At 36.3% G+C, this 24,494-nt stretch overlaps 3 protein-coding genes and 1 long non-coding RNA gene across 15 annotated transcripts in view; 2 read left to right on the top strand and 2 right to left on the bottom strand.

Moving 5' to 3' along the window:
* Window positions 1–781: 781 nt before the first annotated feature.
* On the bottom strand, window positions 782–6,137 carry LOC122414223 (THAP domain-containing protein 1-like). The gene is made up of 11 exons (XM_043425282.1): window positions 6,012–6,137; window positions 5,750–5,797; window positions 5,145–5,322; window positions 4,820–4,895; window positions 4,480–4,659; window positions 4,302–4,403; window positions 2,447–3,987; window positions 2,084–2,273; window positions 1,862–1,969; window positions 1,610–1,711; window positions 782–1,389 (listed from the first exon to the last, which is right to left on the bottom strand). The coding sequence occupies exons 7-11, from the start codon at window positions 2,515–2,517 to the stop codon at window positions 964–966; spliced, it is 897 nt and encodes a 298-aa protein (XP_043281217.1). The 5' UTR covers window positions 2,518–3,987; window positions 4,302–4,403; window positions 4,480–4,659; window positions 4,820–4,895; window positions 5,145–5,322; window positions 5,750–5,797; window positions 6,012–6,137; the 3' UTR covers window positions 782–963.
* A 52-nt stretch (window positions 6,138–6,189) lies between these two features.
* Window positions 6,190–7,522, top strand: Vlet (Valette). Of its 4 annotated transcripts, XM_043425285.1 has the most exons (4): window positions 6,196–6,330; window positions 6,468–6,853; window positions 6,926–7,089; window positions 7,418–7,522. In XM_043425285.1, exons 1-4 carry the CDS (start codon window positions 6,279–6,281, stop codon window positions 7,446–7,448), a joined length of 633 nt encoding a protein of 210 aa, XP_043281220.1. In that variant the 5' UTR covers window positions 6,196–6,278; the 3' UTR covers window positions 7,449–7,522. The 4 variants fall into 4 exon arrangements, with proteins under 4 accessions (XP_043281221.1, XP_043281219.1, XP_043281220.1 ...); XM_043425286.1 differs by having other exon boundaries at window positions 6,190–6,330; window positions 6,490–6,853; window positions 6,926–7,522; XM_043425284.1 differs by having other exon boundaries at window positions 6,195–6,330; window positions 6,495–6,853; window positions 6,926–7,522.
* A 1,349-nt stretch (window positions 7,523–8,871) lies between these two features.
* LOC122414222 (latrophilin Cirl-like) overlaps window positions 8,872–24,494 on the bottom strand; it is a 101,019-nt gene continuing 85,396 nt past the window's right edge. The window contains exons 9-18 of one of the 7 annotated variants that reach the window (XM_043425275.1): window positions 23,877–24,102; window positions 23,461–23,626; window positions 23,046–23,260; window positions 22,562–22,665; window positions 21,881–21,901; window positions 21,427–21,471; window positions 19,560–19,728; window positions 19,057–19,278; window positions 15,496–15,705; window positions 8,872–13,947 (exon numbers count right to left, since the gene is read on the bottom strand). In XM_043425275.1, the coding sequence (XP_043281210.1) occupies window positions 13,177–13,947; window positions 15,496–15,705; window positions 19,057–19,278; window positions 19,560–19,728; window positions 21,427–21,471; window positions 21,881–21,901; window positions 22,562–22,665; window positions 23,046–23,260; window positions 23,461–23,626; window positions 23,877–24,102 (2,149 nt within the window). In that variant the 3' untranslated portion in view covers window positions 8,872–13,176. The remainder of the gene's footprint in view (window positions 13,948–15,495; window positions 15,706–19,056; window positions 19,279–19,559; window positions 19,729–21,426; window positions 21,472–21,880; window positions 21,902–22,561; window positions 22,666–23,045; window positions 23,261–23,460; window positions 23,627–23,876; window positions 24,103–24,494) is intronic. The other 6 variants (XM_043425276.1, XM_043425281.1, XM_043425279.1 and 3 more) reach the window with 6 other exon arrangements.
* Window positions 20,141–23,966, top strand: LOC122414226 (uncharacterized). Of its 3 annotated transcripts, none has more exons than XR_006261720.1 (4): window positions 20,141–20,646; window positions 21,850–21,925; window positions 22,910–23,277; window positions 23,846–23,966. It is a non-coding gene; the product is annotated as an uncharacterized lncRNA (long non-coding RNA). The 3 variants fall into 3 exon arrangements; XR_006261719.1 differs by lacking the exon at window positions 20,141–20,646 and adding an exon at window positions 20,799–20,964; XR_006261721.1 differs by lacking the exons at window positions 20,141–20,646; window positions 21,850–21,925 and adding an exon at window positions 22,597–22,730.

The following is a 24,494-nucleotide window of genomic DNA, read 5'->3' as shown; positions in this document are numbered from 1 at the left end:
CCATTAAGATTATTTAAATTTAAACAGTAAGTGTTGATTCACAATTTAAATATAGATTTTGTGATTAATATTTTACAGTTTCATGGTAGTGTCGTGGATCAGTGCACCCCAGCTAGAAATCTCGGGTTCGATTCTTACACTGAACAATTTTTTTTCCTTCATTTACTCATATATTCATTTCTCTTACTTCATATACTCATTTCGAATTGAAAGAATTTAAAAAAAATAAATGTTTTCCTTAGATGAAAAAGATTTATCTTAAAAAATGTGAGAAGAAAGAAATCGCCCTCAGTGCAGAAAGCTATAAGAGCGAAGAGGACGCCATGATGTCTTTGTCAACTTTTCAAAATTTACTGTTGGATTTTGACCGCTAAACTGAAATGATTGATCGATAGTTTATGATTTTTTATTCTTCCAAACTTTTCCCAAAATTTCTTCCAAACTTCCAGAAATCCTGTATGACAGATCTGTTATGCAATTATCATCTTGAGAGAGCTGAAGGAGGGTTTACCGCCCCTTGCTTCGTGAATTTTAAAAATACTCACCTTTTACGATCAAATACGAGATATTTGGGAACGGATAGTTCAGTTTCTGCAAAAGCATTTTTACATAACTTGTGTATCTAAGATTGCAATTTTTATAACATAATTGATTTTTGTTGAAGTGTCATCATGCGTTATTTTCCGTATACGTATAACGACAACATCGAAATTTTTTTATTGTGACTATAAAGAGCGATTTTTGGTTTCTTCTAACATGCCATGAATGACAAAATGAACGATTGGATGTGTAATTTTTTTTATTATACAAAACTACTTGGAATACATAAAAATCAATCGCCAAATCTTAAGTGTGAATTGATAAATTCAATTCTTTCACAGCTGACCCATAGTCTATGAAGCCTTCTCTCTCTCTCTCTCTCTCTCTCGCAGTTTTGTCTATCCGAATACTCAAACGCACTGGCTATGAATCTTGCTTTGCCTGAGTATCTACCCATTTCCGTAACGTTGCTACATGAGGCAAGTTTAACTTGGTCCGGACGAACTCGTACGCTTTCGGTGAATGGAGATAAAACGTTGATGCAAATTCTCTCATATCTTCAGAATACCTACGGGCATTTGAGGGAGCAGCACTATTACGGATTTCATTTCGAAAAAGCTCCAATTTGAATCCGGACAATCGTTGCAATAAAGCTTTTTCAAGTCGATCTGGATCTTTACTTTCACTCTTAAGGTGCGAAAGTAGTTGTCGGACATTTGAGACTATCTTCTCTTTTCGATTTAGTTGTGATTGCAGTACTTTAATTTTTTTTCTCAATTTTTCCACTTCGGCTGATGGAGGTGTACGATACCATATCGTTTGTACAGCAACATCTTTATTTGGTGCAGCCTGAAAAAAATGGTTTCTATATTTTCGGATATTGATTATTTTCAAATTTAGGAAATTTTTCAAGATACCATTTTTTTATCAAAATCAACCATTTCAATGTAATTTGGAACGATTCTGAGCAAAAAGAGTGATTAAATGTAATTACTATTCAAGTATATGAAATTATGTTATATTAACGATTAAAGTCAACATATAAATATATGGATTTTGTTTAACTCACTTCTTGCTGATGGAAAAACAATCCTGGTACACGCGTTATGGCTGTTTCATACTCAATGTCAGCTTCTTCTGTATATCTGTCTTCTTCCGATTGCTCAATAACCTGTAATTGTGAAGATTTAAATAATGTATAATTCATTTTATTTGAGAACAAGAATTGCTTCCCAAATTCGAATTACTTTTCTGAAATTTTTACAAAAGTATGCTAGATGCTACAGATGAACAGAGTTATACTCAAATTAACTTGGCTTACTTCTTCATGATGTACAGTCCATTCTGGTACATGTGTTTCAGCTGTTTCGTACTCAAAGCTAGTGTTTTCTGAAGAGCCATTTTTGATTAACAGCTGATTGATCTGAAACTATAGAGATTGATATACTATGTTGTTCATTTTAATTTAGTATATCTGTAAATACAGAATAATCAGGTTTACGGAATAAAAAGAGCAAAAAATATAGCCATACTTCTTACTTACATCTTGTAGTATACGGTGTGGGAAGATTGTTGGAACAGAATTTTTTTTCAAAAAGGTCTTTCCGCTACTCAAGCTGAAAGAATTTTCTTTGAAATGTTTGCTGCAAACCTTGGTATGTTTTGAAACCGTCGTTCTAGATGGTACAATACGCATCCATTCCTCACATAATGCCTTGTCTTTCCAAGGGAAACTAGAAAAACAGACCATTTATCATCATTTACACTGCAATTGAGATAACGTTGGGAGGTGACTTGAAAATCGTTGAAAATAATAATTTATATCAATTTTGAAATAACTGAATCATATATTTCGGCATAACCTCACATTCATAACTTATTTTAATAAACATCCACATATGCATACCTATGAAAAGTTACAGGCGAGAGAGGGTTCCATTCTGACTTACATCCAACAACGCAACACTTACAAACCATTTTGTCTTATCGTTCGGCAAAACAAACAACTTTCACCGTATGAAACAATTATTTTTTATTGTACTTCAAATGTGAAACGAACGTACATTAGAAAATAATTCTCTGTTTGGACTTGGACTGTACAATAACAAATGCGTCTACCACAGGCATGCGCAGACTGGAGAGAAAAGCGAGGTGGGTTGACCACCTCGTCGAACTGTAGCCCATTAGGGTCGTATAAACAACGCACCAACCAAGGCACCAACGATATGGTTTATACACTCGCATATCGCGTTCGAAATGTCGAACCAATGAAGTGTAGCCTAGCTGGCTGGGTGTAGCGAACACAGTTTTGTAATTTGTAATCGGTCGAAATTTCTTATGCTATAATGCTATAGCTATACAGAAAGCGTGTGCTCTTGTTTCACGAATATACAGACCGTGCTCTCGATCTGCCATCGGGAACGAGAGAGATAGAATCTCTCTTTGTTCGTATAGTCCAGCAGAAAATCGAATGACAGCGAGAACCAACCATAAATATGAAAGATGGATTTAACAAATTTTTTATTTGAAAAACATTGAATATTTTTATTTAAGAATCTCGTAAAAATTATGATGAAAACATCGATAACTCCCGTCTTTATGGCCCTGCGGGCAGTCGGAAGTTAATAACAGCCTGCCATAGTTTATAAAGAAATCCTGCAGTGACAAATCTGTAATGATTGGAAGGGCTTGAGAGAACTTTATTGATGGAGGAAGGTTTTCCGCCTTTTGCTTTAATATATTTTAATCATGGGAGACCTTTGGGAGACAATAGCTGCAGTTTCTGTACAAGCATTTCTGTATTCTCCTGACATGCCATGGATGAAAAGATGAATGATTGGGTGTTTAATATTTTTTTTTATTGTGCGAAACTACTTAGAATACATAAAAATCAATTGTTAAATCTAAGAGTAAATTGATAAATTCAATTTTTTCACAGCTGACCCATAGTCTTGAAGCCTTCTCTCTCTCTGTCTTTCTCTCTCTCACAATTTTGTCTATCCAAATATTCAAACGCACTGGCTACGAATCCTGCTTTCCCTGAGTATCTACCCATTTCCGTAACGTTGCTACATGAGGCAAGTTTAACTTGGTCCGGACGAACTCGTACGCTTTCGGTGAATGGAGATAAAACGTTGATGCAAATTCTCTCATATCTTCAGAATACCTACGGGCATTTGAGGGAGCAGCACTATTACGGATTTCATTTCGAAAAAGCTCCAATTTGAATCCGGACAATCGTTGCAATAAAGCTTTTTCAAGTCGATCTGGATCTTTACTTTCACTCTTAAGGTGCGAAAGTAGTTGTCGGACATTTGAGACTATCTTCTCTTTTCGATTTAGTTGTGATTGCAGTACTTTAATTTTTTTTCTCAATTTTTCCACTTCGGCTGATGGAAGTGTACGATACCATATCGTTTGTACAGCAACATCTTTATTTGGTGCAGCCTGAAAGAAAATGGTTTTTATTCTTTCAGATATTGGTTGTTTTCAAATTTCTTATTGATGAAAAATAGTATCTCATGCAGTCTTGAGGAAAATGAAATCTTTTCAAGAACTATGGAGGAAAATCAATCGAAACGATTAAAACACATATACCATCAGCTCCACCTTCTTCAATACTATGTAGAGAACTATACTTCATCAATACCGAACATTAAATTTTAATTTGGAATGATTTTGATTGAATGTCTTTAGTCAACATATAACATATAAATAACAACATATAAATATATGAATCTTATTTAACCAGTCTGACTCACCTCTTGCCGATGAAGAAACAATCCTGGTACACGCGTTATGGCTGTTTCATACTCAATGCTATCTCTTTTTGAATACTTGTCTTCGTTTGATTGATGAATAACCTGTAATCGTGAAGTTCGAGATATTGTAGTGCTCTTCTTATTTGCAAACATGTATTGCTTTTCAACGTTAACTAACCTTTTTCGAAATTTTATAAACATGAAAAAGATTACACAGATGACTGAAAAAGTGCTATTTTTATCGGGTAGAATTCATTCAACTTGCTTCTTCATGATGCACGAACAATTCTGGTACATACATTATAGATGTTTCATATTCAATGCTAGCCGCTTTTGGACAGCTTTTATCTTCTAATTGCTGAAAAACCCGAAATTATTAAGATTAAGATATTGTAATGTTCATATTGTTTGAAAACATGTTAGATTTTACAGATGAATGAAGATGTATTATTTATTTAATACTTGGCGTCGAGCCGCTACCGTGTCTCTTGATATGTAGCAGAACTTATTCAACTTACTTCTTTATGATGCAGTTGTTATATACTGAATGTTAGCTTCTCCTAGATAGCTGTTCTCTTTCGATTGTTGAATAACCTGAAATTGCAAAGATTTAGATTAGAGCATTGTTCCTTTTTAGTCATGAAGAGAAATCACATTTTGCAGACAAAGTAGTAGAGCCAGTTAATTTTATGAACTATGCATAAAAATATATTCTCAGTTACTATGTACTAGATGGGCATTTTGTATTGTTGAATTTTTCCTTTGCCAATATTGATCTATATTGATAGATTACATTCTTAAATTAACACTAATATAAGATAATCTGTATACAATGAGTAGTACATTGTGTTCAAAGATTGTGGGAACAGAATCTTTCTTCAGGTATGTTCTTCCATTAACTAGCGAAATAGACCTCCATGGAAAATGGTTGCTGCAAATCCATGAATGTTTTGATACTTTTGTGTTAGATGGTATAACACGAAGCCACTTCTCCAATAATTTTTCTTTCTTTAGAGGGAAACTAGAGAAACAAATCATTTATTAAATTAACAATTCATCACTTATACTGTATTTAAGATGTAAGAATTCCTTAATTAACTCAATGTTAGAATAGATATTATTTTCACATTCAACTTTCAGCGATTCAACAATATTTTGATTAATTGAATGCTACTTTCATATGGTTCAATCTGAACAGCTACGTCTGGTTGTTATGCTTAAATTAATAATTTGATCTGCCTGGATTTAGTGTTTCTGATGAGCAACAGTTTATTTTCCAAAACGATTGCGAATTTTTGAATTTGAATCGATTGTGTGCATTTAAATTTTGTTTCGGACATGATCATCTGTACACAGAAACACTATGTACAAAAGTTATGGAACATATTATCAATCGTACATGTTGATATAACCTCAAACCCATGATCTTTAAAAAAAACATTACATACCTATGGAATGTTACAAGCGAGTGAGGATTCCATGCCAATTGACATCCCCTAATGCAACACGTATGAGCCATTTGTCAATCGAAAAAAATCACTTTTTACTACACCAATCAATTTTCTGTTATCATATATCAATCATTTTCATTATACATAAAATATAAATAACCATTTGGGGGCTAGTAAACGAAAACTGTATCATTAAATGTACAGTGGATTGCATTGAACTATACTATGCTATAATATAATACTACTTGAGAACACTGACTTAACCTTCCGAGATATCAAGACTCGGTAGAGTCTCGGCAGTTCGGGACAAGTACATTGACAGCCCTGTCGTCTGCTGGCCTCCTGAGGCTCTCGCCGAGACTATCTACTATCTTTTTCATTATAGTATATAGGCGTAGTTCCTTTGTCGGCTATCGATACAGTTTACAGTTCATCAATAATTAGTGTAAGTTTGTTTACGAAAACGAACATAACCTTCGAAACCGAACTGTCAGCTTTGACAAGACACTTGTATCGTACCACCCGTATGATTTGTAAAATTTTACAACAATGTCCGAATGGATTAAAATGTCTCCAAGGTAGGTGTAATAAGATTGGCAACTGAACACATTAAATTGATAAAACGTTACGAATTACGTTTGTTTTTAATCAAGTGTTTGTGTTCTGACAATAAGAAGTTCTACAAATGCGCGACTAATTTTTTCATTTTTTAAAGATTTAAATCACGAATATTTTAGTTTAGAAACTGGCTTGAAGATAATTGATAGACTGGACAATGGCAAATTCCGAGCATTGGTCAATCACATTTGTATTACAATGCAATTGAATACCAATAGCAAAATATTTAGTGACGAAGAAGAACAAAAATTACTGGCCACTTTAGAAATAGAAAAAGAGACACTTACCATATTGTTAGACACAATTAAACTGATATACTTGGAAGCTGCATATGGAATTATCAAACCATCTGCGATGGAGGCACTGATGAAAAATTCTTTCAATATATCGGAAGAAAAAGTATCGATTTTCACAAATGCCTGGATAACACATGGCAAAAGTTTCATCGAGTGTCTACAACAAAAATCTATTTTTCCATTGCAGGTCAGACATGTTATATGATAATGATATCTTAGTCAGTAGCGGAATGCATTTTCAATCGTATTTTGATCACAGGTTGAAAACATCAATTGGGAGTTTAATATTCGATCCTCCTCATCGGCCTTGTCTCATGATGTGAATCCGGTTGTCTGGCTTCAGTTAGGTCTTTCAGGACACGAAGCAAATTCAAAACTCACCATAGAGATGGAAAAAAATGATTTGACCAACCTTTATAACAGGTGCGAAGATATTCAACGTCAACTCGATCTTCTTGATTGGGTACCAGAAAAAAGCTCAAGTTGATTGAAGGAAGGTCGTTTACACCGCCGACAATTAATCCAGCTAATGTAAAATGCTAAATATATTGTGATGCTACGAATCCAGGATTCATTCCAAAGAGCCATTTTGATACTGGGCAACAACCACAATTTTTTAACTAAAAGATGGTTACTTTGAAGTAATCTAATATCAATGAAAATTACAAACAGTTTTTGGAGTTCTATAGTAAATATTCTAAGAATTTCTATGAAGACTTTTGGTGAAACACTTTTTATGTACTGGATTCAGCTGGCGCAGTTTGGGGCCCTGTCAATGTTAGAGTTTCTCGAATCGACAGTCATCTGTATACAACCGGCGAGATGCCGTCCACGAATAAAAAAAATTTCAACTTGAGAAAAACTACTTGAAAAACCACTTTTTCTATAAACATTTATTGAGTTCAGCTAATTGTAGGTTATGATTTCAGTACTCGCATCTGCAAATTTGACTTAACATTCTTACTGTTCTTGCTTTTCGTATAGTGAGATTACATGTTGCGTATGAAAAAAAAAATTGAAGATCTGTTGAGAATGAAAACAAATAAACATAATGAAAGAACGAGCATAGTATATTCAGAGAATTGGTACACATTTATTTATTCGGTTTTTTTTTGTTTTTTTTTGTTTTTTTTTCATAATAGACAGTCTTAGAGAAGCATAAAAAATGAGAAAAAGAAGCTCTTTTTCGAGTTGAAAAATACGGTGTTTCATGATAAACATATCGCACTACGCGATTTGAACAGTACGAGCAAATAAGCGATCGACTGATATGGAACGGTACAAGTTCTTTTTCAATATACTTTTACGTGTTCCAAACGTTTTTTCGCTACTGAGAAACATAAATATATATGTATAAACATTTTATATATTATATACATATCCGTATGTATATAATCGCACGGCGAAGTACAAGAGATCGATATCACAATATATTTCGCGTTTTTTTTTCTTTGAGCGTCGCTAAACTCCCATTATGCCGTGACATTACTATTCATTCATCAGTTTTATTATTAAAATAGAAAAAAAAATTGAAAAAAAAAAACAAATAACGAACGTAACATAATCAAAGGAAAAACAAACGGAAAGGAGATGTTTTTTTGGCCTGATTGAATAACGTGAATTTTCATTTGGGACTTGCTATCACACTGATTGCATGAGACGCAGAGAGTGTCATACAAGAAGGAGTGCATATTCTTAGGGCGTAAGTCTTACTTTTCTTTTCCATGTTTTTATTTTTATTTTTTTTCGTTTTTATCATTTTCTCGTATTTTGTTCTTCGTGTGGGACTAAGATGAGGGACATTACTTGGTAAAATGGCTAAGGATAAAACATGCTTTTGTATACTTTTCATTTTTTTTCTTCTCTCCTGATAATCCAATTGCGCGAGAATCATTATACATTTGTTTTGTTCGTTTTTTTTCTTTTCTTTCTTTTTTTTTTTTTTCACTTGATTTTCACAGTTTTTCTAGTTGTTTCATATTTTGGCCTTGGAGCAAACGAATGCGACATTGCGTCTATCATGTACTTGCCAAAAAAACTCTTTCGCTGGTGTTGTTGTTGACGTTTAAAAAAGCTTTGTTTTGTCGTTTTTTCATCCCTACACTAGAACTTTCATCGCTTTCCAATATAATCCGCATGCGTGCGCGTGCGGTGTCTCATTGTCAAAGATAGTGTTAATAACGTTTCTTCGTATTGTTTTCTTTCTTTTTTTTTTTTTTTTAAATCTCGTTCGTTTATTTGCGCTTTCAATATTTTTCATGGATTAATTTATTTACATATCGCTATTAATGTCAAGACCGAAGAATTAATATTCCCAGTTGAAGTTTTTCGACACGCGTACAATCTCGATTTATGGAACAGTGACGGGATTGGCTGACTGCAGTGCGGCGATTGTTTTATTAATGAGAGTATTGGACTCACTCTTGTGTCTATGTGTCAATCTGTTTTAGGAAACGGAGCGACCAGATGAAACCCGCACCGCGGTTGACCCGCCAAAAATGCTACCCTAAATCAAATAATCGGTGCAAATGTTGCTTATTGTTAATAAAGTTCCTTAAATCGAGGTCGTAAAAGTGCTTTTTCATTCGTTACTTTTTTTCTCTTCATTCTCCCTTTAGCTACTTTCACAACGATACTTGATCGATTTTTTCTCTACTAAACTAAAGAGACAGAAAAAACAAAAAAAAAATTTGTTTTTATCGTGTATTAGTATCGCACATTTAATATCTACGCTCTTAATTGTCGTTTTCCATTTACATTATAAGTATTCAACATGTACAAAGCCATATTTACATTATTTACAATTGTTTTTCTTTCTTTCTCGTCTTTTTGTTCGTTTCGAAATAAGTTATTCTCGAAGATAATATAATAAGAGGAAAGGGGGGGGGGGGGGAGAGAGGGGCTCCAAGCATAACGATTAATCGTGATAACGCAAACGCTTTTAACGTCCAATTCTGACCCCCCTTTATCATAGAAATAATGCTTTTGCGATCTTTTATACGATTTGTTTTTTTTTTTTTTTCATTCTTCTCGTCCGCGAATCGTTTATCGTATCTTAATTCATAATTTCCATATACATTATCAACTACGGATTTGAATTCCATTCTTTTTTGGAGTTTCTTTTTTTTGTTTTTTTTTTTTATTTCGAACAAATTGCGGAATGTCTCATTGATTTATTATTCACCATGCGTATCAGTCTCGCGCTCGCACTTCCAACGCATTCGTACACACGCGTACACACACATTGACACGCGTGCGCCCCGCAACATTTGCACGCATTCACCCCCCATCCGCGCTCTACAAATTCTTCTTCAACGTCTTTTTCATTTTTTTTAAAATTATACGTGATTTTTTTTCTTTACAATTTTTGTTCTACGCTAATAATAAGTCTCCATTAGGATGGCGCTTCGTATATGGACGGTACGAACGTTCAAGGTAGTCGTGATGCAATGGGAATTCTACGATCTCAAATGACTAACAAAAAATTGAGAAAATACAATTTTCGAAGCGTTTTTTTGCTTATCGGAGGTTGTTACGATCGAAGAGGCGTCGAGGGGAGACGCACATGGCAGTGAAATGAAACGATTGTGGCCACTGTTGTGCGATCGGATTTCGAATACTCAAAAAAACATGAAATTGTGCCAAATTCGATAGGAAATTATTCAAGTTTTGAATAAATAATTTTCAAACTTCATGGGAGATGAAATTCTCACGATAATCGTCTCAATGACCAAATCATTGACTCTTGTGTAAAATCAATTTCACCGAATATGAAGAACCGTGAGATGATCCATATGAACATGATTTAGAATGGTTGCCAGAATTAACAGAACTGAAATGACAAGTGCGAAAAGTAAAAACTGCCACGATGAGTATTGAGTGAAGCTGTGCAGGCTCAAGTTCATAAATAATTCACGAGGAAACTAATCGTTTGTGTTTCGTTTGTGAAAGTACATGGCTGAACGTATAATTTTCTTTTTGGCACGTTCGTTGAAGCAAGCCCCTAAACAAATTGGGTCTAAGCGAGAGAAAAAAACTTCCAATTCCAACAACGTGAATAATAGTAATAATGAGTGATAATATGGAATAATGACTAAAGTGGGTGTTTGCTTTTGAAAAGTACGGAGAAACATTGATAAAGGAGAACGCACGCACGAAGGTTTACACACAAGTTTCATTGTTGTTTATAAAAAAAATAATATTTCGAAGATGAAAAAACGTTCGGCAAGTAAGCATAGGCAAGTTTGCGGTCAGGGGGAGTTGCACCGATCAGAAGAGCGACGATGAAGTTGTACGTAACCGTGATACCAAAACCATCCATCCTTCGTAGATATAAAAGGAAAGAAAATGGTACAAACAGTGGCATTCAGAAATCGTACATACGACATTGTGCCGAAATGACACTCAATTCCACGTGATTAAGCGTGTTTATTCGTTAAATACCACAGAGGTGGTGTCGATATGTTTACTGGTTTTGTGCTTTCTAATGGGTTTCCGTTCATTCCATCGTACAACGAAAAATTGGCCATTTCTTCCCTGGCAAGCTTTCGTTTACTCCACTGTGTGTGCTTCTTTCATAAATCTTTGAATGAATCGTTCGAGGCCAAAGTGGGGAAGATCCAGTCATTCGAACTGAAGAAATTTATTCGAAGTGACGTCTCATTCGTCACACGGACAATCTTATTGTTATTAACAATAAAAATTTCGAATTTGAGTAAAATCTTGGAGTCTTCGTGAAGAATATCACGTTGAAGTATACCACTGAGCATTGGGTCGAAGAATGAGAAACGTGAGATAAATACAAAATTCATTTTTGTTATTTGGAGATTAAAAAATAATTGAAACTCGTCACATAATCATGAGGGAACTGAGCATTTGAGTATCGCATTGTCAGTTACTTATCAAAACTGTTTTTTTTCTCTTAATTTTTCGACACAACAGGGTGAAACAACGTTTCTTTCAACAGATCCATTCCATAAGAGTCCTGCTCCTAAAATCACTGCTCAGAAATACGTTTCTACTTCCCAACACGTCATTTCAGAAGTTTGCCATCAGCCCTTCGCCTGCTCGTACGAAGGTGTCTAAAGTTTTGACATTTTTCATTGGATTCTGTGCGAATAACAATTTTCCCTTTTTTCAAAATGATTTTGTATGCATATTTTCGTACAAATTCACGCAATCGCGAATAATTAAAAAAAAATTTAGGAGAATTGAAAATTTCGTACAATTTTCATTAGTTCGATGCGGGACCAAACATGAGAAAGTACGTGTAGAGAAACGGTGTTTTAAAGAGCAGAGATTTTCAAGGACGCATTCAAGGATTCGGAGCGGAGTTGTGAAGAGAAAAGTTGTCTTGGCCACAACAGAGTAGGGTTAATCGTAACGTTAATTTGCGTTTTTCGAGGGTCAGTGCACGATTTCTCTTTCTATTTAATCGTAATTGTAAAATAAATTAGTTGAGCCAACTGGAGAGCGTTGGGCGTTTGGGTATTTCGCGTTTAGTACACAAGTGTCAAGAGGATATTTTGGGGGCGCGAATGATTTCTTATGAATATTTGAGAGTATTCGATCCTCTTTAGACGACGTAGAATAATTTGATATACGATAATGCGATTCGACGAGGGTTCAGTGCGCGCATTCATTCCTAAATCCACTTGATATTGTTTCGTTAACGAATCCATTTTTATTTAGTTTATTCACGTTATTTCGCAGTCACACGAATTCCCTTTGACTCGTTTTTTCATTTCAAACTCCTGCGGTAATTCGTTTCGTTTGTTATTCAAATAAACGATTATTTTACACGTACGCGAGAATGGTACAAATTCTAGCTAAATTAAAGTCACGCGCGCATCGTAGCACAATTGTCCATGCGTTTATTCCTTTCTCGTTTCCGTACACTCGAGCTAGCGCGTGCTTACACGCGCCAACTTCCACTAAAAAAACAAACACGCCATTTTGAGTAGTTCCTCTCGAATTTCGACCCGCGAAAATATTAGTCTACAACGTTATCTCTTATAATTTAATATCAACTTAAAAATCTTTCATCCCGCGATTGGACCTTCGACGAAATTGAGCGTTTCATACAAGAAAAAAGACGTTTATTGCGGCAAGAATTTTTAGTCGGTTTGCTTATAGTTTCGAGAGGATCTATACGGGCTTATTGACCCGGATCATCATTCATACGTAACGCGTCGACGAGAGCGTCTTAATCATCAACTTATTACACACTTACATACCTTTTTCTCACTATTTCACACTCCCTCCCTCTTATTCTCCAACATTCACACACCTTTTCCATGTAAATGGCGAACGAACGCTCGTAGTTACTGGAAACATGAATTTTTCAGCTCCGAGAGAGAGGGAGGGAGAAAGTCCTAGCTAAATCCGGAGGCTTGACAAACCAGAACCGAAATATTTAGTTTCAACTTGTACATGGCCGCGAAGCACTCCCCCCTCCCCTTTCCCCGTCCCGGTTTCGGTCTATCGCGAGGAAAATGCTACCGGAGACTTTTAACATTCACTGTACGAGGGCGGTGGCATTCCTCTACCCGTGTACATGTCGGTTTGAGGTTGAAGATGGCACACGACTGTGTGGCCGTCTAAAACGGCGACTGTTCTCGTGTGGTCCGGTTGAGACGTTGCGTAATTGGCGGGCATTCTTGCAGCGATTTCACCCAATTCGTACTTGGCTGGTTGTCTGCGCAATTTTTCCCAGCACGCGTTCAAGCTCCTCTCTTGAGCCGGACTGCACTGGGAGGGATCAAAATGAAGTATGTTGCGCTCGAGGGTCTGTCCGTAATGAATGAGGTTTCGATCGTTCGCCGGTGAATACGGTATCAAGGGTCGGTGATCCCCGTAACTTCGCGACGATTGTCTACTCATGTCGCTCTGACGTCTACCGTCCTCGTCCGACAAATCCGAAACTTGCATCTCGCCCCCACGCTCGATTTCCTCGTAAACCGGATCGTCGTCGACCCCGATGATCCGGGAACCGTGCCCGTGATTGTTCTCATGGTTCTGGTGATATGTCACTTGACCCTGTTGATAAATTCCGCCTCGTACACTACCGTCCCTTATCTCCGTGTAAGTATGATTGTACGGCGATGCTGCTCGCCGACTCGTCGAACGACCGTTACCCATTTCAGTACCATCGCCCAAAACTCGACGTTCCCGCGTCCTCACTGCATGCCCCAGTGTCAATGCATTGTGCGTACGTGGTGATTCCTCCTGCTCCGAACCACCGTGCCCGGAATCCCGGGAGTAAGACTTAAAAGAAATGTTCTGTGGAAATAACAAAAACAACGCACTCGTTAATACTCTTGACACTTTTGTGTATAATCTACACAGAATTTACCACAACAATTGCTGTTCCTTCAGCATCTTTCACACACGCTTCGTCCCAGTTTCATTCGATCTCGTTTTTCGTACACGGAGAGAAAAAAATAGTAAGAATTACTATGCTGCCATGGTATTGGAGTTCTATATCGCCTATTTTGAAGGTTTTTACCAAAAATATTGTCATTTCCAAGTCAATTCTGAATGAAAATTTTTAAATAGCGTATTTTGCTGTGACAAAGGTTTAAACTGTGCTATTTTTTCCTAACACATAGTTCACCAAGTTGTAAAACCAACGTTGTAAAATATATGTTGACTCGATGATGAACTGTCAAGTAGAATTATTATGTTGTTTTGCTATACTTAGTACTGGTTTCACAATTTAAATTTACAGTTGAACATAGTAAAATTTGAGGAGCTCGAACACAAGCATCGATGTTCGTAAGAATTAATAAATATTACCGATATAGAACCCTACTTTTATGGTACCATAGTAGTTTTTAGTGAAATTTTCTCTCCGTGTATTTTGAGAATTTAGCGAAATGTATCTTGAATCACGATTTTGAACAATTTTAACTCAATTCTTGATTGTTTTCGCAGAGAAATCTACGAAAATGCTGGTTTTATTCTTGTATAATTGATTTCTGTTCAAATTTTGGTATTTTCAAAATAAAATTCTAATTCATTGGATGATCATTGAAGATCATATTGCTCTGTGAGACCATCGAGTGTATTTTAGATCTTCTCGTCTAGAGTGGCTAACTTCACGTAGCAAAATAGTGAATGAATTTTTTGAAAAATTGCATTTTTTCATCGGTCAAGTGCTGAGCTTTCTAGATGCATTTGGCTGGGATCCCAGAGACCAAAGGCGAATGTACGCGATGCATTTTACCTTACAGCATTTGAGGAAGTATGCACTTTTGTCAGGAAGAAAGCAGAGACACTTTTATGCCGACGTTTAAGAGCGTATTTTGTAAAGCAGATTCGAATGATATTCCGACGAAGCAGAGTACAGTGGTTAAAGTGAGAAAAGCATAAGTGAGCGGTTTAGGGTTAAGGTAACTCCAAAATGGGTCTTATTTGAGAACATTTTGCATTTAACTCTGGCTCACTGCTACGGATCTTAATGACCCAGGCAACTTAGCGTGCTCGTAACTCTTCAAGGAGCTGCTATTTTTCAAAATCTCTTTTCAACAATGCGAAACGGAGCTCTTGACCCCTTGACTCGACGTTGAGAAACGATTGTTTCACTGCGGTAGAAGTTTGAAAAAATCGTGCACCATTTAACCCGAAAATGGTGAGTTTTTCGCGGGTCGAGAAATGACCCAATGGCGGTAAACCAGCGTTGAATGGAGATCTGCGTGCATCACGGCATCGCAGCAGTTACACGATCACAGAGAACAGAAGTTTAACACAGATGGAAAGAGCAGATTTATGGTTACAGCGATAGTTCGTTAGTACAGCAAGCCTTCGAAATCATCATTGATTAGTTACCTTCCACATGAGGTTTTTGTTAATAGGTCCCCAAGTGGCAGTTGCAGATTTAGGGATATTAGAAGCTGATGGGAAGTATGCGTGTCGGGCGTGCGGCAGTGTCGCCACTGCGTGAGCATCTGACAACGTTGTGCAGGATTCATTGGGTGCTGACTGTCTCTCCGTGCTTGGCCAACCTCGCCCGGACACCAAGTACTGTGAACCAACCACCTGTCTCTTTTACTTATTACTTTTTTCCCCAATCAAGATAATTCGTTGTTAGAAATGTTCTGTTTGTTCAGTCCGTAAGGAGAGTGGAAGAGTGAATTTTATGTTTACTATTCCACATCGTTCCTTTGTGGTAGCAATTTTTCATTTCGATTGATTTTTTAGCATTGGAAGCTAGTGCTGAGAATAATTTGGATCAGTTTTTTTTTTCAAATTTTTACAAAATTTCATTTTTATGGAGGGAATGAAACCCGTTCGAACGGCTTTAGAATTAAAATCGACCATTTACAAAATTCAAGCCCAAAACAGCTTCTACGTTTCGCTGCTCACACAGCAATTGAATTCACTTGAAATCAACGTTAATTCGAGCTCGAAACGCGAGGCGTTCGATACTCAGAGAAATTGGATGCAAACAAATTTTACGTTGGGTTTGTGTAGATGTGTTGACGCGAAGCATTTTTTTTACAAAAAAACGTACGCTCAGTAATGCATTAAAAAAAAAAAGAACAATAATAGCGAACGAGTTTCGTTTTGGCAGATATAGCACTACGCTTTTGCGTTTACATGAGCAAGATTGGAGGATGGAGTTACGTGCTGAACAAGTGTTAAAATAACGTGTTTTTACATACTAATTAAATACTCGTGGGCGAAACTTAAATGGCTCAACTACTTTTGTTTGTTCTCACAGTTTGTTAAGTATACCATAACACAGGAAGCAAGTGTCCATCATGCTTAGCCCACGACGTAAAGTTGTTTCTGAAGCCACGCACACTACGAATCTTTCGAGCCGCGAACCGCGCAACCGTCCATCACCTAAATGATAATTCTTGATCGTTGAACGTGAAGTCTTGATATTTAGACATAGCATCAAAAGATCGTCTTTCGATATACCAAAATGCCGGAGTTGTTTTTTCTTTTTTCTGTTTTTTTTTTTTACAACATACGCGCAGTCTGTGATTGATAAATTCCAGAGTTGCGGAATAAAAATCATACAGATGTTGCGTATATTTATTGCGCCGATCGCGGAGCAAAGTAGCCGACAGCCGCGTACACCAAACCCCGCATACGAGTGATTATGAAAGAAAAGCACCAAATTTGTTAGTAGAGACCTTTCAGCGTTTTTCTGTTTGTTGTTGTTGGTTGGTTGGTTTTTTTCTCTGTTTCTTAACGGTGAAAACTTATACGAAGATACAACATGTTGGAAACAAGTGCAATTTTGTAACAGTCAGTACGTGTTTGTAATTATTGTGCCGCGATACTGAAATGTGCTTTTTTGGCTTTAGTATCTAAAAGAACTAATAATAGCTTTGGAGGTATAAAGATTGAGGCAAAGAGAGATTTGAATATGGAAAATACAAATAAATAATAATTATATCATGGGCAGAGAGTGTTTGACAAGTAGAGAATACGAGATATGTAGATTATATGCATGCTTGCAGTCTATAAAGATTTTCACTGTTGATTCTACGCCGCGCTTAGCTTTTTTCTTATCATTTGAAACACACCGTTGCCAGCAATATTTATTCTTTGTCTACCTCTCGCGCAGCCCCTTCATTTACTTTCTAAGACTTTTCTCCTTTCAAATATTTCGTACATGGTCGAACTACTAAAGATTTGAGAATGCTACTGAAACCCTCGAATCGCCAGTCAATTATACATTTTATATTTAATGTTACTAGTCTTTAAAATTAAAATCCCAAAAATTTTATCATCATATTTTTTGCTGCGAACGGAAGGAAGTTTTTTTTGGAAAAAGACTTTTTTTTGTATCAAATTCACTTGAAATCACGTTTGGATGGAAATATTTAGGAAACATTCTCGAAATTCTTTTTGCAGATTGAATATTCGTGAGTCAATGGACTAATTTGCAACAGTCGCATGACACCAAATACTCTGAGAGGGTTCAGTAAATTTACTCGAACTAACAACTTCTACAAAATTCTCCAGTTACTGAAGATTCTAATAATTTAGCCGAGTTTATTATTTACTGAAAAGTTGAGCAACATTCTACAGAATTTGATTTGCTATTATGATTGCCGCAATTTATTCCGAGCTACTTTTCAGTGAGAATACTGGTATTAATCTAGAAATCGGAACTCAAGAGAACAAAAAAACCGAAATAAGAAAGCATAGTAAAATGAAAGCAAGAAAATTGGATTGATGATACGTCGTTGAGTACAACCATAAAAATCACCGATAATATTATACAACTCGATTTACCAAACGTGGAAGTGCTTCCATAGGGAATGTATTTATAAATATTGAATCAGAATCAATATTCTGTGGGCTCAATATTTTCGGCATCACCATGATGGATAATGGAGCATTTTTATCAGTAAATATCAATAAAAATGACACAAGCTTTAAAACGCGTGTGACTATGTGCGGCGAGCGACCAATGGGCATTCATAGCGAAGATACTAATTTACAAAAGGAGAATATGATTTTCATTTCGATTTTTTTGTCCTGAGAAGCCTCAGTTATCCTTTGTTCGAACCATCAAACTTTTTCATAGCATCAATTAATACGAGCGAAATACTCAGAGTTTAATTTTTTTTTTCAGTGGTCGATGAAAGTTTTGAATAAATTTCGGGATGCAGAAATTGCGTTAAATTGAGTAGAAAGTTGGAGCGTTGACAGAGAATGAGTTACCGGAAATTTCAACAAAACTGTTAATTAGGTGAGATCGAAAACTTTAGTTGAACAGGTTCAGTTGGGAAGCAGCTCTGGGTAACCAAAGTTTGGGCGTAAAGTTGCACATGAACTGTATTTGATTGATCATCACAAAAAGATAATTGAGGCACGACGCTCCTGAAACGATTGTAAAAACAATTCAAATCCCTCTGTGGCGTTGGGGTCAACAAAAAATAAATTTTTCTTTGTCGCATGTAAAGTTGCCAAGAGCAATGAAAAGAGTACTACAAAAAATGGTGTTCGTTGTACAAATGCCTAAAAAACCACAGAAGTTTGAAAGAATCTGTTGTAAAAACCGCAGAGTCCATATGTATCGAGGGCATAAAAACAAAAACGTACGTGACGTTAACGCATTGACTATAAGTATCTCGCTGGGATCAACAAAAACGTAGGGGTCTCTCGATAAAACAATTGAATTATTCATCGAATGTTTTTCAATAATAATGAAAAGTATGCGTTCCTCGGTTTGGTGTATTAAGGCGTCGTTTGGATACCTTGCTGGGCGGGATGCCTATTGTGGTTGTTAGGTGCCATCATGTGCATCTGGAATGCCCCGTTGGGTGATCTCAGCGACAAATTGTTCAGGTTCACGTTTATCGAAAGATTTGTATTGTTAGCGGCTGTAGTCAGGTTGCTGATATTGTTCGGCGGTGTACCCACATTGGTGGTCGTGTGAGGCGATAGCCCAGAGCTGTCGGTCGTCGGTGCTGATGGATTCGACGAGGTGTTGTGCGAGGTGAAATCCTTGCCACCGTTGGTGCCAGCACCAGCTCCGCTAGTACCGGACGAACCTCCGGAGCTTCCAGCCACTGTTTTCGAACACCTCAAACACTTTGGCAGCCACGAATGTCGCCGTATGAATTTACGATACTCTTTTCTAACCTGTTAAACCGAACGAGAGAAACGACGAACCAATCCCCGACCGAGTCGGTTTTTAACATGTCCAAAAAAAGGGCTAATTCAACAGTTTTGAAGAGAAATAAATTTTCAGGTAAGCAGGATTGATGTCGGGCTGAGAGGGACAAGAGAAACGTCGAGTTTTCTTGTAGCAAGTACTTCGAATAACCGTCAAGGATCATTCTTTCGTAAACTGGGTTTCGAAGCAGAAAAAGTGTTATAGATAGGAAAAGCATGAGAGAGTTCAAGAATTGACAGTTTCTTACCTTTTCGTTCTGTACGCAATGAAATACAAATATAAATAGTCCTTGGAGGCTATTCAATATGGTGAAGATATAAGCCATCGCGACGGATTCTTGATTCAGGTAGAGAAGTCCGAACGTCCACGTGAGTCCGAGCAGGAACACCAGTACAATTGCTCCGCGCAGCCAGGCTCTGGGTAACGAAATAAAAACTTAACACATTGATCCATCGTCGGTAAATACGATGAGCATTCGCTAATCAATGAGAGTCCTTTTTGCATTTTGAGAAAATGACAGAAAACCGATGAAATTTTGAAACAGCTTTCGAAATCCGATTCGATAGTTTAGAATATTCGAGGACTCGATTTGCGTGCAAACACTGATCGTCTGTTGATTAAAAAATATCTATTTTCATTCAAATTTATATAAATAGAAAAGGAAGCAATGATGATCGGGATGAGTGATGGACTCCGAGGAACAGAGACTGAATATTTTCTACACTTCACTTTTTTTTCACGAATGTCGTCTATTAAGCAAAACTATAAATGAAAAAGAAAATACATGCAGCTACACGTAATGTCTGTTGATTGTAAACATCTCGGAGAAAAAGTTATTTGTTTAATTTTACGACGATTAGAGTTCGTTGGCAAAATACGCGAGGCCGCGATACATGCTGATATATACGTCGTGCGTGCGGCTTGATAGCTCGTACGTACACGGAGCAACTACCCAACTACGCGACTTGTTCGTTATCTCCATAATTCCATAAAGCTTTTCCGGAAATTGATCCTATAGAGATTAGAAAACTTTTTCCGAGACTCCACCCCTTCATCTCTCTGAAGCTATTCATAAGCTGTTTCACTTACAAATGTTAGAGTTTTGTCTGAGAACTACCGATGAACTATATTATTAATTAGTACGGTTTCAATGGTTCTAATGAAAACGTCATTTTCGTACTTGAAACCACTAAGCCTATTAGCGCTTGGTATATTTAATGCTAATTAGAAACATAACTGTGAATCTGGAAAAGCAAATTAGTTTTTTCGACTGAACAGTGAATTTCGGAAGGTTCAACAGTTTCTGACTGACGTCAAATTATTCAAATTCATTGGTAAAAAAAAAATCACAAGTCTATTTTGTGTCGTAATAGCACTTGAATCATGAAAAAAAAAAAATAAACGTTTTCTTTAAAAATGTGGTTGCTATAGAAAATTATGATTTATGGCTCGTTAAATCTGTTTACCATTCGCAACTAACTAAGCAATGAGTAATTATGACTACGACTACGTGTTATTAAATTTTACTGCATACGAATAGTGTTTGTTAGTGCGTTAGAGTTCATCAGTAGTTTTCCATGAAGAGTTTTATTAAAGTTTTTTCTCCTGAATCATGAATCTCGACTGTGGGTGATGAGGCTCGATTTTTGCAGGTTACTTTTGTGTTTCTATCGTTTCAGTCGTTTCAGTGTCTAAGAATTTTGATTTTTTTTTTTTCAAATTATTTTCGACCCAAATTGAAGATACTTCATTGAAAAATGTAAAGCACTGTCAAAAGTAATATTTATTGAAGTTTTCGGCGTGAACTTCGATAGTCATTATCGAATCAGTATGCAGAATAATGAAGTGTCCGATATTCAAAGTCAATCCCTATCCGATAAAAAGGAACTCGCATAATTTCTGAATCAGTTGATACGTTTGAATACAAGTTTTGAGTAGGTTTTCGAATACGTTTGATAATAAAAGTACCAATGACACGAATGTTTGTGTGTGAAGAAAACTATGATGAAAAAAAATGAAACGATGAGTCATAGATGACATTAGTGATTAACTTATAATCATGATAAATGTATAATGATGAAAGTTGATGATAATAAAAATAGTAAATATCTTACAAGTGCGCTTGCAATTTGTTGGGAAGAGCATTTTCTTCCTTTCCACTACCAACCAACCACGCCATGCAGAGGAATGTAGAATAGTGTAGACAGAAGTGGGTAGAAGATTTAATAACAAAAAAATGAAACAAGACAGCAGTTAGGTCGTTGTCTCTTTAACCATTGCAAATACTTATTTAAATTTCTTTTTTCTTTTGTCATTTTGCTATTCGAGCGATGCTTAACGTACATAACCACTTTTGAATAAGTCAGTTTCATGAAAAATTCAACACTCTTTTAATGAATTTGAAAATCTATAGGTCACGCTAAAAAACTAATCGAGTTACGAAAACCGTCATAAAGCCATTGAGAAAATCAATAACCGTCCAAAATATGGGAGTGATTAAATTAATTTGCGTCTATCTCCTTTGTAATGTGTTGCAGATGAAGAAAAAAATTTTATTCATCGACTCACTCAGCGTTGATTATGTCCTCGCTGAATAATTGGAATTGTGCCAAGGTAAAAGATTTTACTCATCAGACATGTTTTAAAATCAGTCAATGCGCTACATCATTATTATAAAAAAGTCCATCGATTTTATCGATGTATCGATTCCCAATGCACAAAGTAAATGAATATTTGTTTGCTCGCCCATACGGTGTAAACGAAAAATTCTTTTTGTTTCCATAATTTTCAACAGACTTGAGACTTGAACAAATATTCGTAAAGACACGATGAAAAGTTTTTTAATGTTCCAACCAAAGATAGTCTAACAACGATAGACAAAGCAATGATTGTAATGCTGTAAACTTGTTGAATAAGAAAAAAACAAAATCGTCGAGTTATGTAGTGAAAAAAAAAAACAGAAAGTAATCGATGTCAAAACCATAAATAGTAGTGTGTTGAATAATTAAATTTCGCATTTGTCAGTGTATATTGAAAAGCACGTTAAGCCTACGTATAAGAATGTACATGTTTAAGCACGAATGATTTATTCTGAAACTAGGAGACTCGGAAATAATTTACAATGCTCCCGAGAATTCTTTTTTTTTTTCCCGAGTTTTATGATATTGTAAAAATGAGCAATTTTTACTTGCTCGAAACGATAAAAAAAATAATATAACGCGTAAGTCAGTATAGAAAATAGTTGCCTACTTTGCACTGGCCAGTCTCGAGTGTTCCTTGCTCTTCATCGACACCGTTGTATTCGTGTGACGACACATCATGTATATTGCCATTGACAGGAACACCAGATTAGCCTGAAAATGGAAAAACATATTTTTTTATAATCTTCAGCAAAAAAATAGGCCCATAAATCGCTATGGTACGTCATATTCCATCCGTGCATTAATATATTCTCATGGAGTTTTATCTCTGGGAAACTCAACTTAAAATTTGCATTATTTCGTGAATTTCAGCGCTTATTCATTTTGTTTCATTCTATTTTATGTTCTCTAGGCTTTGCTTATTTTTTATAATTTCCTTCCCTATTTTTGGTTTCAGTCACTCAGCGCGACGGAGCTAAACGAACGAATGATTAATCGCGACATTTTATCCATATTCCTGCATTATCGACGTCACGGGAAAAGTTTCACAAACGCCAGATTGAAACGGAGTCGAATGGCTGATATAAACTTACCAAAATAACGAGTATAACGGGTCCCACGAAACTGAAGATAAAGTAGTTGTCAGCTCGTAGCCAACAGTATTGATCGGTGCCGTAGCTCAGTGGATCGATTATACATGAAATAGCAACCACGAGTAACGGACCACCATAAGCAACCAGATAATACCATCGCAGACGGGACTTTTCAGCTTCGAAAACTTCAATCAGCATGACGTACAGTTGAAAACCTGGGAAGAGAAAAATTGTGAGTTTGGGGGTTGTCCTAGTTGACGTATCGATAGAGTGATTACCCGAGAAAACGAGTCTGAAGAAAATTCTCAAATTTTTACCCGTCAAACTTGATTTGAAAGAAAAAATTTCATCGACCAACGACTTTAAACTAAAATGAGATTCAGCTGGTGATTTAATAAGCAAGATGTGTGCTTACCTTCGAGGAACATCCATGCAAAGGCGCACAGAAAAAAGAAATGTAGAAGCCCGGCTATTATTCCACAAACGATTCTCTGATTGGTCTGTGCAATGCCGCATACGAAGAGAACCTCAGCGATGAGCAAGCACACGCACAGATTTTTATGAATCGTTGTTCTGTCGGACTGTGAACAAAAATTATTAAAGTTTTGAAGGTCCAGGAACAGAGTCAATGATATAAAATAAGGGTGAAGCGATTGGAAAGAATTTTTCTGTGGGTTGCAGTAAAGATGGTTGCGGAAGCGAGTTTTCGTTTGTCTGGAAGTTTATGCACTTCCCAATAACTTTTTAGGATGGATGAGAATATGCTAAAAATATGATTAAAGGAAATGAATTTTTTCCAGGGAATTGAGAGTCGATTCACATTCGACTCACCTTAAGACCTCGGAAGAGTTGGAACGTCAGGATCGCGAGAACCAGACAGACAACGGAGATGATGCAGCCGATATACGTGATGATTTGTAGCGCAACGCGATGTGCCACGTCGAGTTTGATGGCGTGCACGTCCATCAGCACAGCGAAATTCGTGAGATGATTACATTCGCAAATGGTGTGCGTGTCGTTTGTTTTGCTTATGTGACAACCCTCTTCCGACCAGGCACTGTGTTTAAAAACATTCGACGAGTATGTTATTAATTTGAGGCTTAGCATTACAGAGCTAGGAACTAATCTAGGCAGAGAGCCAAAAAAATTTATTTTTCTTCGTTTTTCTTTTTACGCATAATCTTTGCAACGACTGTCAATTAAATTTAAAAACAATTCACTCTTTCATAAAAATGATAAAAATTTCAAAAGATTTTTTTCAACTGTAACTTTTTTTTATGGAACTTTTGGGTACCCACATTTTTTTGTACTCCCTCATAATTACTTATTTCATCGTTTCGTAACCATCGTTACGATTCATTGGAAGATCTTTCATGAGAAGTTCATAAGCTTCGAAGTACTTGAATTGATATTTTCGACTGCTCAATCACTGTGAGATTTCCTCGCAAA

The sequence above is a fragment of the Venturia canescens genome, chromosome 7 (genome assembly GCF_019457755.1).
Source record: "Venturia canescens isolate UGA chromosome 7, ASM1945775v1, whole genome shotgun sequence".
In the NCBI taxonomy this organism is placed as follows: Eukaryota; Metazoa; Arthropoda; class Insecta; order Hymenoptera; family Ichneumonidae; genus Venturia; species Venturia canescens.
This window is presented reverse-complemented; position numbering and strand designations above follow the sequence as displayed.